The following is a 13,393-nucleotide window of genomic DNA, read 5'->3' on the forward strand; positions in this document are numbered from 1 at the left end:
GATCCAATGATCAACCTTGAGTACCACAATTTTCTTCCTTTTATCAATTGTTCCCTTTGTGAGGAATCTCCACAAGTTGGAGCCTCTCACCCTTACAAAATTGATCACAATTAAACCACAAGAGTAAGGGAGGGAATAGAAACACATGCAAGAGCTAGAGTCGTAGCAACGATACGCACACAAGTCAAGAAACAAGCACACAACACAGCACAACAGAGTCACAATTCAGAAAAGTGCTCAGATCTCAAACACATTGAACCGAATGCGCGTTTGCGGAGTCTAGGTGTTGTAGGATGTTCAATGGAGGCTTTGGTGTACTGCTCCATGCACCTAGAGGTCCCTTTTATAGCCCCAAGGTAGCTACGAGCTGTTGGAGCTCCATTGGGAAGGCCATTGTTGTCATCTGTCCGTGGGCGCAAATAGACAGTCTAGTGCACCACCAGACAGTGAACAGTGCACAATTTCGTTCCTTTTCTGGCAAAGCCGACCGTTGCAGCCATCAAACCCCGTGGCACCCGGACAGTCCGGTGGCGCATCGGATAGTCCGGTGCGACCTCGTGACCGTTGGTGAAGTCCACGTGTCGCCCGCTGATCGCGCGACTGGTCGTTGGAGTGGGAGCGGCTGCCACACCGGACAGTCCGGTGCACACCAGACACTCCGGTGAATTATAGCCGTGGCTCCCCCAACTTTTCTCGAGAGCAGCCAGTTCACCGAGCACGCCAGCCTGAGCACCGGACACTGTCCGGTGCACACCAGACTGTCTAGTGGGCCATAGGCTGGTGCAGATTTGGCTAGACTTAGCTAAACTTCTCCAATCCGATTTCTCTCGATTTGACCAGGTTCCTAGCGCTTAGTAGAATATGTTAGTACCAAAAACAATTTACTGAGGCTAGAATCATACCTTGCTTTTCCATTTGCATCTTTTTGACACTTAACACAAAACAATATTTGTTGAGCATCTAATCACCAAAACATTTATAGAAATGGCTCAAGGGCACATTTCGCTTTCAATCAAGTGGTATCTTTTCATATCATAAAACCCTTCCTTTGCATTTGCATCCTAGCAAGTACATTGCATTTTACATTTTGGTATTTATTATTTGTTTGTTTTAGTTATGTTGTCATCAATCACCAAAAAGGGGGAGATTGTAAGGACAATGGACCCTGACCCATTTGATTATTGAATTTTAGTGTTTGATGAGCAACATAACCATTTAGACTAATATTATGTGCAAGTGTTTTTGGATATAGTTCAAAGGATGCAGTATGGACTTCGACGAATGGTGATTTGGAAGATCAACACCTCAAATTATAAACTTACTCATGCAGAATGAGCATACATGCAACTCTCTGTATAATACATACATATATAGCTCTTTCATCATTTAATTATGTTGTTCGCAAGAAAACAAAACCTATATATACTCTATTGGATTCCTATACTTCGGTTGGCACCGATCCAGGCGCCAAACACTAGAACGGACCGCCTGGCGGTGCTCTCTGTGGAGGCACAGACGGTCCGTGGCACAGGGCCGGACGGTCCGCGACCTGGCGCCGGAGCGACTCCTCTACGTACGTCCGGACGGTCCGCGGCTAGGGCTCAGACGGTCCACGATGGCACAGAGGGTCTTCTTCTTCGCAACAGACTTAGATCTTGCCTCCAGGGAGGGACCCCATCGGAGAGGAGAGATCCTAGGGTGTGTGTTGGCATCGGCAGGCCAGCCAAGATGCCTCTAGTCGACGTAGAGCCGAAGAGAGGTGAAGATTTGAGGTAGAGGGAGACTAAACTAGGTTAAACTAGAACTACTCCTAATGCATAAGGTAAAAAACGATAAGTAGACTTGATTTGATCGCTTGTGGAGGGTTCAGTCGGCCGTATCCCTTCATCTATATAAAAGGGGGGAGGTCTGGACCCGTTACAAGTCGTTTCCCGAGTTAATCCCACAGATTTAGCTAATGAATTCCGCAATAAACTCGGAATCCTAACTGATTGTGCGTACGCGTGGACTGTCCCGCCACCACCGCGGACCATTCGGCCTATAGGGCTGGATCGTCCGCCTACCAAAAGCGGGCTCAACATATGCCCCCTGCCTTTCAGTGAAGGTTGACAAACCAAAAGCATATGTACCACCAACAATCTTCGGAAAACACTAGATCTCACAAGTCATCTTGTTCCGAAGTAAGAACTAAGCCTGATGCAAGTCACCGGCTTTTTAATCCAATAGGGTGATCATTCAACAGAGCTCCAATGCATAAAGGCCATTTCAGATTGCATCTTTCTCGGCCATGACCATTTGATCAATGGATCAAAAGGTGTAGAATGGAGGTGCCCCAACCTGAATAGACAAAGGGACTATGCATGTAACAGGGGTTCATTGTCGTACCATTCCATATCTGAATAGGACAAAACATTGACAATGAGTAGGTGGGTGGAAACCATCCTGGCATCACAGGATGAATGGACGATGCTTGTTGCGTCGCCTTTCAAGATGTTTTATTCGGTCGTTTTGTTTTAGTGGGTGATCGGGGTTTCTTTGTTGGCCGATCACATATAATGACCTTCTTGCTAGCATATTTGGAGAACTGATCAAAAGTAGGGCCAACTTTGACCAACCGACCATGTGTGCTTTGCCCTTGTGTTTCTTTCTTTGCTTTGTGTGGAGGGTGACGCCTCTGGCCATGGACGGACTGTCCGGCTGAGTCAGCCGGACCGTCCGCATGAGCACCGGACCGTCCGCGCGTAGGTGCCAGACCGTCCTCGATGCTCGAGTCAGTGAGTTTTTCTCAGCTGCTCGATTGAGCCTGCCCCCCGGCGCCTCCGGACTTGTTAGTCTTTGTGTGTGGAGCTTTTCGAGCAATATCTTCTTGTGATATATTTGACATGCGAGGATCGCCAATGATGTGTTTTGCATTTGCCTTTATCAGCCACTTTGGGCCAAACCAAGACCTTTTTGCATGTGGGTTCTATTGTATTGATAGGAAATAGTTGTGTGTCAACTTGCATCTCCTGAAAAGCCAACCGACCCTCATTTATGGTTGATTGTATCTGTCGACGAAAAACATTACAATCATTGGTGGCATGGGAAAAAGAATTATGCCACTTACAATAAGCATGTCTATTTAATTCATCCATAGGAGGAATAGTATGAGTTAATTTAATGTTGCCATTTTTAGTAGCTCGTCAAATATTCTATCGCATTTGGCAACATCAAAGGTAAATTTAATCTCTTCTTGCCGATTCTGTTGAACCGGTTGTAAAGAAGAACATGTAGAAGATTTGGCCTTTTTTGGCCAAACAAACTCAGCAGTATATACATCTGCGGATTCATCATCTAAACTATCACGCTCTACTAGATGTATAATACAGGCGGTCGATTTTGATATCTCTTTAAATCGGCTTTCATAGGTCAAAGCCCGCTGATGTAGCTGAGCTATTGAAAAGAATTGGGTCCCATCTAATTTGTCTCTTAAGTAGGATAGCAACCCATTAAAAGCCAGTCCTGCTAGTTCTTTGTCTGTGACATGGATCCGGAAGCATCGGTTTCTAGTGTCCCGGAACCTCCGGATATAATCATTAACCGATTCTTCGTGTCCCTGTCGGACTGAATCTAAGTTAGCTAACCCTAATTCATATTCCCCGGAAAAGAAATGTTCATGAAATTTACTCTCTAAATCATTCCAGGAATTAATGTAATTAGGAGGCATGGCGGTGTACCATGCAAAAGCGGTACCAGAAAGGGATAAAGAAAATAAACAAACACGAAAAGTTTCCCCATCGGCCAATTCGCCTAGGTGTGCTAAAAACTGGCCTATATGTTCGTGTGTGTTTCTACCATTTTCACCAGAAAACTTAGGTATCCTTGCCCCTTGTGGATATGGGACAGTGTCAAACCGATGATCATATGGATTTTGATATGATTGCCCCACTCTGGCTACACTAACTCTGATATCTCGAAATAGTTCAGCCATATCTTCCCTAATTTTCTCCATTGCGCCCGGTGGCAGACCACCGGACCCTGGGCTGTAGGGCTCATTCGGTCGGGCATTGCTATGCCGACCTTCTTGACATGACCAGTCGATAATGTTGATTGGCTTGTGATCGTATGGTGTGTTGTGGTTTAAATATGTAGGGGACGGAACGTACTGCTGCTGTGGTGTGTAATAATTTGGTGCAAAATGTGCAACAGTAGGTTCTACGTACGTGTATCCGGTTTGTCTTATGGGAAATTTGAATTGCCCGGTTGTGTTCGCTATTATTGGGGCGCCACGCGGTGGTCCTGGTGCGGCCCCGTACTGTCCGTCAGAGAAAACCGGACGTTCCACGTAAGGGCTGGACTGCCCGGCACAAGCTCGGACGGTCCGACCGTGTCTAGGGGCGCCGATCTGCCAAGCAGGGATGACAGTGGTAGTATTTGCCCTGGATATGATTACATCGACATACCATATAATGGCTGGGGATGCGAATCCCCATTTGTTGCCATTGTATTAGACATAGATATCATGTTACTAGTTTCATATGATGGAAAACTAGGAGCAACAGACTTCTCCAACACACGTGTTAATTTTCTAATTGATTCTTTTAACCCTACAATATATTGTTTCATTTGATCTTGATGCTGATCTACATAATGTTTAATAGACTGGATGTCGTCGGGTTTACTTACGTTGGGGACTTGAAGCGAAGATTGAAGATATGCGACGTCAGTCTCTCCATGTTTGACAACGTTCTGGTGGCAATCCACCGTGTGTATTGTGACAAGAATTTCTCCTTCGCTTGGCGCATGTAGTCTTCATAATGTTGTTGCCCCTCGCCCGTCAGACTTTCAATAGCCGACTTCAAGATATTGTCCAGGGAAATACGGTGTGATCTTTAGAACCGGCCATTTGAGGGCCCGATTTTTAGTAGATCTAGACACATGTTCCCCAGCGGAGTCGCCAAAAAGTGTATTGGCGCTGATCCGAACGCCAAACACTGGAACAGACTACCTATCGGTGCTCTTTGCGGAGGAGCAGACGATCAGCGGCACAGGGTCGGACGATCCGCGATCTAGCGCCGGAGCGACTCCACCTTTGCGTACGTCCGGACGGTCCGAGCCTAGGGCTCGGACGATCCGCGATGGCGCAGAGGGTCTTCTTCTTCGCAGCAGACCTAGATCTCACCTCACGTGAGGGACCCTGTCAGGGAGAAAGATCCTAGGGTGTGTCTTGACATCAGCAGGCCACCCAAAACACCTCTAGTCGACGTAGAGCCAAAGAGAGGTGAAGATTTGAGATAGAGGGAGACTAAACTAGGGCTAAACTAGAACTACTCCTAATGCATATGGTAAAAACGATAAGTAGACTTGATTTGATCGATTGTGGGGTTTCAATCGGTTGTAACCCTTCATCTATATAAAGGGGAGGTCTGAATCCGTTACAAGTCGTTTCCCGAATTAATCCTGCAGATTTAGCTAACAAATCTCGCAATAAATTCAGAATCATAACTGATTCCGCGCACGAGCGGACCGTCCGTGCCACCACCACGGACCGTCCGCCTGCCAAAAGCGGGCTCAACAACTTCCTAACAACGTATGTTGTATAGATATGCGGTTGTAAGGCTATCTTCAGCAGTCTTATCTATCTCGTCTCTTGTTTTAAATTTCGCTATGTAAACACAATGCAGTACACAGCGGTGTTTTGCACGGTCATGTGCACGATTTGCTAAACACATTGTTGAAGTGTATGTGTGTGCATATATAGTTGAATTGAACCAGACTATGTTAATCATGTTCAAAAAGAAAAGGTCGAAGCATTTGGGCCCCTTTATTCTTCTCCACTAGTTAGCTACGATTCTCGTTGTCTACTACCCCTAATCTGATTAGACGGCACAATATTCCGAGACACGAAAGCAGTTCCCCACTAACAAGGCGATCATCAGCTTTCTTTATTTAAAGCGTTTATGTTTCGAATACTTTACGTCGTTATATATAGCCCATAATTCTTTTTTATGTTTGTCCTCCACACATACAATTGCGTGCACTTTCGAATTAGTATATGTTATTCACCCCCACACTACTAGAGGTATTGAGGATTCCAGATGATTACAGTACCATATATATTTAATTCGGCGACGACTTTTCGAAGGTATTCTTTGTGACAAGTCTGATGAAATCATTTCATATATATGATCTTGCGATTGCTATATCTATGTAGAAATATAAATACTGACGTTTTGTTAAGGTGTCCAGCAGCGTGCACGTTTGTGAATGAAAGCTTTGCCTGCATGCCAGAAAAAGCTATTAGTCAGAGGCAATGAGGCATCATGTATGCCTTCTATATATCTAAGGTCCTAGACCTCCTGGTGCTCACAGCATGTTGCCTTGATGGCTGCTCCCATGCGTGCCTGGCCATCAAACACCCTGCAGGCCCCCCCTGACCAATGACCCTTGTCCAACTGCAAGCTCATATATGTTTATACACAAATTGGAACTCCTTCATGTTCACTCAGTTAATTAATTAATTTATATTCTAATCTCCTGTAGAACCTACAAAGCACCATAGTTGTGAGCGACCAGCATCCACTCAAGACATTGCTTCATGAGAACACCGATCTTCCCATAAAAAATGATGTGTATATACCATACCATTCTTGCACTCAAGGCATGCAGTTGGTAAGCACCAGCAAATAAATACAATATATAACAAAGTCAGTGGCTTTAGCCTGCTAATTTAGCTTATGGGGCTAGCTAGCTAGTCAATCAAACAGGCTGAACCAGCAAGTCCAATGATGACAAGACCCTCAAAATTCCACAGGGAAAGCTCTGACCAGCCCCTTTATTTAGTCTACGTTTTGTTGTTTTTTAAAAAAAAATAATAATAAACAGCGTTCCGGCAAAAGGGACTCCACTGAGATTCACATATATACGCAGCTCATAGGGAAACAAAATAAATGACAACATATACACAATGCATCATTTTGTCTACTAAGACAGTGCATGCCCTCCTGTTAGCTACTGCAGACAACTCGCGCCTGCAGGTTCCTTTGTGTCCAACCCAAGGAAAGGAGAGGCAGGTTCCTCACATCTCTCCTGCCATATCTGCTGCTCCAGAAGCTTTCCTCCCCCTCTCTGCTTCAAGAGTTCAAGGTAGCTGGCGCTGCACGCTCCGTCCTAGCAGCAAGCTTGCAGCCATGGAGCCCAGGAAGTCGAATTATCTCGTCGCCCTCGTCTTGGCGTCGTTCTTGCTCTCCGTCGCCGTCGCAGGTTAGCCTCGCTTGCTGCTCGTTTTGTTGATCAATTAAGGTCATGTGTTCTGTTTTCCAAGAAAATGTTCTTTGTTTAAACTGTTATATATATATATATATATATATATATATATATATATATATATATATATATATATATATATATATATATATTAGAAAACTAGTTCTACAAGATTTGTGTGATAAGATGTCGCGCGTCGTGGCTCATAAATACATACTACTAGTTTGTCCTCTCCAGCAGTTTCTCTAGTGATCCGTGGAGCTTTTGCTTGATGCAGGAGGGCATAGGAAGAAGCTCGATGACGCATCAGAATCAATGGTACATAGCTATATATATATATATATATATATATATTATTGTTGCTCTTGTATATTCAACTATATATATAAGCACGTTATTGTTTATCATGCTGCATGGCATTTTGCACAAAAGCTAGCTAATAGTGCAAAAAAAAAACCTGGAAATTTTTCTTGAAGGCCTTCCGGCCGGCCGGGTATGGGATTATTGATTATTAGTTTTCTTCTTCCTATTTGCCCGTGGCCTGTCCTCTCCCTCTTCTTCTCAAGAGCACGGCAATAGAACATGCAACACGTTGACTAGGCATAATAAGACGCAATTCGTCAACTCCAAGACTGCTTATTCCTATACATTCCGTGCATTCCTAGGACAATCTGCTCTGTTTGACAGGTTAGCGCGGCCCATTTGTATACGTTCCACCGTCAAATCGATACTAGCTAGCTACAACTCAGCTACATAATTGAACTTTTTAAACAATTCATAGATACCAGCTACAGTATGCCACCCGCCCCACGTTTGTGCGCGCAAAAAAGGAATGTATGTGTGAGTCAAACACGTTCTCTTGCATGCGCATAAATTTAGAAAAAATATGTGTGACAGTTTCTATTTTTAAATGTTTTATTTACTCCATAAATTTAGGATCGCTGCAAGCTAGACTAGTAAGGATCATTTTATGATATATACTGAAACTAAATATTCTATATTGTGTAGATAATATAATTCGGTATACTGCATAAAAATCTGTTACCAGCTGTATGCGCACGAATTTATGATAGAAAGAATATGCAATGAAAGAAAATGAATTGCACGCATACAAACAAAAAATGTATTTAATGTTTTATTTCCTTCATAAATATAGGATCTCTCAAACAGCCATTCAGCTAAAGCATTAGAACTAGTTTATGATATATACTGATACAAATTATACTATACGGTGTAGTTTTTATGTAATTCGGTACACTGCGTAAAAAATCTGGCATATTATTCACTGGTGGACGCATTTCCGGGTTGGAGCGTAAAAAAACCTTAAGTTTTGAGCATAAAATTCCTCAATTATAAGCGTAAATACCGAGCCAATGTGAGAGCTTGATAGCTCTAGTAGGTTGTTATTACGATCCTATTTTTATGACAGATCCGAAAAACATGGCAGCCGCATGCATGCAGTTTCTATTTTTATATAGATTCAAAAATTATGGTAAAATACATGCATGAGTCAAACACGTTCCCTTGCATGCGCGTAAATTTAGGAAAGATATGTGTGGTGGTTTCTATTTTAAATGTTTTATTTCCTCCATAAATTTAGGATCGTTGCAACAGTCATACAGCTAGACTCGTAATGACATTTTATGATATATACTGATACTAAATATGCTACACTGTGTAGATAATTATGCAATTCGGTATACTGCGTAAAATTCTGTTACCAGATGCATGCGCACGAATTTATGATTGAAAGAATATGCAATGAAAGGAAATAAATTGCATGCATATAAACAAAAATCACATTTAATGTTTTATTTCCTTCATAAATATAGGATCCCTCCAACAGCCATGCAGCTAAACGCATTAGAACTGGTTTATGATATATACTGATACAAATTATACTACATGGTGTAGGTATTTATGTAATTCGTTACACTGCGTAAAAAATCTGGCATGTTGTTCACTAGTGGATGCATCTCCGGGTGAAGCGTAAAAACCTTAAGTTTTGAGCATAAAATCCCTCAATTATAAGCGTAAATACCGAGTCAATGTGAGAGGCTGATAGCTCTAGTAGGTTGTTATTACGATCCCATTTTATATGACAGATCCAGAAAACATGGCAGCCGCATGCATGCGGTTTCTATTTTTATACAGATCTAAAAATTATGGCAAAATCGTGAGAGTTTACATTGCATGCGCGCAAATTACGAACAACATAAATCAAGAATTGCCTTTCTAATGTGCATGCAAAAAATAAGCATGCAGTAAACTGATATACGAACTCCGTGTTTAAGCATAAAATCGTACAATGTCTAGCGTAAATAATACATGTAGGGCGTAAAACACAATAATCGAAAAGGAAAAACGAATCGAAGGAGGTAGTGGCCGGAGGACATCGTCGATGACACAAGCACAAATGTAGGTCGTCACTCGGGCCGCCCAAACTGCGCCGGATCGGAGGATGTCATGCGCGATCATCGCTGCGCGCATCTCGCGCCTTCCGTGACATCGCTCGCCCTCTGGATCGGGGAGGATGTCCGCACAAGGGCCCCGTTGTCGCTCGCCCTCTGGATCGGGGAGCCGCCGCCACCAACCTGGAACCGCCGCCACTACTCCGGATCGAGGAACCTCCACCACCGCGCGTCGAGGTCATGGAGCTGCGGCCACTGGGTGGGGGTCCACCGCTGCACACGCTCTGGGGCAACCGCCGTCGTCGCACGCGGCGTCGCTAATGAATCGGGTGGAGCTAATGAATCGGGTGGAGCGTAAAAAACTAAACCCTAGCACTCCGGATCCGGTTTATTTATAACATCAAGTTAGTTTCTTTAATGTTTTTTCATGAACCATGCACTAACAGTAACTGTGCATTCATTTGAACTTGTAGACGCAAATACATTTCCCTACTAGATCAAACTAGCGAAGTTCTACATGGGAAAAGAACCAAAATTAAATGAAAATGAAGGGAAGAATATTTAGCTTAATTACACTGCATACACTATAGATATATGCATGTGCCATGAAAGTCCCCAATTATTACATATATATCTATAGCTGCACCAGTTAATTCCTTTGGAATTAATTAGTTAAATGAACTACCATTTGGAACGAAGGGAACCACTTTATGACACGTCTGCAATATATAGTTCTTGCGGTTAACCGCGAGGATCTTCGGACTATATATATTTGCACCCTAATAGCGACGTTCGATTCTCCTACCAAGCAGGGGCGGATCATAGGAGGCAAAGTAGGCTATGGTCCCTCAATTTTCTATAACCTCATATACCTAATGTACATCTACTATTAAATATAGAAAAAAATAAGTTTTGAATGAGTTCAAACAGTACTGTTATAGATTTTATTGTTAGATCTGTCTAGTCCTTCCAATCCCGTCCTCCTCAGTCTAGTTCTGATATCTATCTATCCGTTCCCATTTATCCGAACGTTGCTTAGTCCAATCCATTCTGATGCCCTCTTCTCAGTGCCCCTGCCTCGCTCATTGTCGTCGCGACGTTGGCCTATTGAGTAGCCTCAATCTCACTCGCTGCCATGATGCGACCCTTTCCCGGTGTCCGACAAGCTTGGGAAAGAAGCGAGCCCTGGCTCTTAGCCGGAGGCATCATGTGACTATGCCCTTTTCCCGGTGCCTCACCCTTACGAGGATATAAGCATTCAACAAAGTACTCACGACTTTGATTCGGTCAACAAGAATTTTTAGTGATATGTTTCATTATTTTGTTCATATAGTTATCTTTAAACTTCTATCATGTATTGATATGAAACTATAATTCAATGCAAAAGTTGTTTTTATAGTATTACTTAATTTTGTTATGATCTTTTTTTAGTCTCCATAAATTTTGGTCTTACGCCACTGCTACCAAGTATATAGCGTAACTGTTCATGCATGCATGGCAGGAGACATCGGAATCCACGCAGGAAGATGACGAAATAGCGGTGGTGGTCCACGAGAGAATTCTCAGCCAGGTGAAGATGAACGACTACGCGAGATACGACCCTTCACCGACCATGGCTAAGCCTCGCTCCAAGGACATACCGAACTAGTCAGCCCAGCCCTTGTATTGAGATTATATGTAGAGAAAGAAGATCTCTCTCTCTCTCTTATATATATATATATATATATATATATATATATATATATATATATATATATATATATATATATATATATATATATATATATATATATATATATATATGAGATCTTAGAAAGAGATGAATCGAACCAAATCTTTCCTATATAAATGTGAAAAGGTTGCTTTAATCCCGTGAGAGTAGCTCGGCTCGGTCCGGCCTGACACGAATTTGGATAGAGCTGATCAAACACACTTGAGTATACGGATTGTGTTGTGCCGGCTTGTAGGCCACAAGCGAGACCTAGGCATGGCTCGTTAGACTATTAGTCGTGCTGGGTTGGCCCGTGGCCCGACAAGCCTAACCGGCCTATGACAACCTATCAAGTTTAAATAGAAAAAAGCTAAAAATATGTAAAAATGAGGATTTGAACCATGGTTGTTACCTTTAAAAGCCTATTTACACACATTTAATCAATAGAATACATGTATTTTCATTTTTATACTCTATAATCGTGTGTAATATAGATATTTTTATGAAAAAAATAAAACTGAGTCGTACCGACCAAGCCCGTCGTGTCGCGCCTTCAGTCCAGACACGGTCGGGTGATCGAGCACGACAACCAACAGGCTTCGGGTCAGGTTCATGCTGGGCTTCGGGTCTACTGGGCGGTCCGACCCGTTTGGACATCTCTACCCGTGACTAATAACTCAGAAAGATCGTTCGGTCATACCATCTTCACCTAGGTGTCGATATTCAGTCAAATAATTATTTGGCACCTAGCCTCCCGGCCGAGTCGGACCAGCAGCCCAATCGAGCGAGTTGAAAGCTCCCTTTGGGAGAACAAGGATCCGAATGTCGCCTAAAGGGGGAATAGGCGAATAAAAACTTAAATCAAAACTAAAACATTTCTTACTCTACTTGAAGTGTCGTATGCAGAGGAATCCAAGCAAGTAGAGTAGTAACAGCAGAATAGGGTCCCTATCTCAAATAGAACCTACACTTCACAAAAGACTTATGCCACATATAGGAATAGAAGTACAAACATAAATAAAACAAAGAGACAAACAGACGCGATGGTTTTTCCCGTGGTTTGGACAACCCTGAAATGTTTGCCTACATCTACGTTGGAGTTAGACAACCTGGTTTGGAGTGTATTTCAACCCCTTCCTCTATTTGGGTGATAAATCGAGACTTCTTTTATATCGATGGTGTTGCAGTACAACAGAACCGCGACTATCCCAACTCGATACCTTGACAATAGAAGAACGCAACACAAGAGCCTTGCTCAAGATCACGCTCGCTTGCTCTTTCTTGCAACAGCACTTTGCCTCTCTTTTGGCCTACACATGCGCCAAACACTTGATTGAGAGAGAAATACACAAGAGTGATAGAGAATGACTATGCAATAGTACTACACTTGCTTGCTACCTTGGTCTGTCCTTAGGGTCGTCGGGGATCCTTTATATAGCCACAAGCCCCTTGTAGCTATTGGAAATCAATACAAAAAACTGGTCTGGCAAAGAGCACCGGACCTCCAATGGCCATCACTGTTCTTGGGATCTGACTGTGGCCTTCTTCTTCTTCTTCAAGCGGACAATGGATTGGTCTAGGGCACCACCGGACCAAGGTCCACATTAGCTAGTTGTTGGGATAGCCAGGGCTTCTCACACTAGTTGTTAGGCCAAGGTGATACCCCTACAGTAAACGGAATCATTTTCGGCGGCCAAGAACCGTCAAAAATAAGCTCTGTCACCGAAAATAAGCTATTTTCATCGGCAAAAGGCTTGGTTTTGGCAGTTCTTGGCCACCAAAAATATTTAGCTAAAAATAGTATTTGATTGTATTGTCATCCAAAACACCAAAACCCACAAGGGACTTTCAATCTCCCCTTTTTTGGTGATTGATGGCAGCACAATTAAAACTTACTAAAGATGGTAATTAAAGCACAATTTTGAATCCCAAGCTATAGAATGTTCCCCCTAAATATGTGCTTTCTCAGAAATCTCAACTTTGGCCTCAAATGCCAATTTGCACATACTTAGGTTAAAGTGTGAAG

The 13,393-nt window shown here is 43.0% G+C and overlaps 1 protein-coding gene across 1 annotated transcript; it reads left to right on the forward strand.

The window, feature by feature from the left end:
- Nucleotides 1–6,924: 6,924 nt before the first annotated feature.
- On the forward strand, nucleotides 6,925–11,380 carry LOC103649966 (uncharacterized). The gene is made up of 3 exons (XM_008675658.2): nucleotides 6,925–7,242; nucleotides 7,523–7,563; nucleotides 11,158–11,380. The coding sequence occupies exons 1-3, from the start codon at nucleotides 6,930–6,932 to the stop codon at nucleotides 11,302–11,304; spliced, it is 501 nt and encodes a 166-aa protein (XP_008673880.2). The 5' UTR covers nucleotides 6,925–6,929; the 3' UTR covers nucleotides 11,305–11,380.
- The last annotated feature ends 2,013 nt before the right edge of the window (nucleotides 11,381–13,393 follow it).

This window comes from Zea mays, chromosome 3 (assembly GCF_902167145.1).
Source record: "Zea mays cultivar B73 chromosome 3, Zm-B73-REFERENCE-NAM-5.0, whole genome shotgun sequence".
Taxonomy (NCBI): domain Eukaryota; kingdom Viridiplantae; phylum Streptophyta; class Magnoliopsida; order Poales; family Poaceae; genus Zea; species Zea mays.

Excerpts from the sequence above, each read along its gene's own strand:
- LOC103649966 (XM_008675658.2), top strand. The coding sequence starts at position 6,930 with ATGACAACATATACACAATGCATCATTTTGTCTACTAAGACAGTGCAT. Across the intron at positions 7,243-7,522 it reads GCTCTCCGTCGCCGTCGCAG|GAGGGCATAGGAAGAAGCTC; the intron begins GTTAGCCTCGCT and ends TGCTTGATGCAG. Across the intron at positions 7,564-11,157 it reads ATGACGCATCAGAATCAATG|GAGACATCGGAATCCACGCA; the intron begins GTACATAGCTAT and ends CATGCATGGCAG.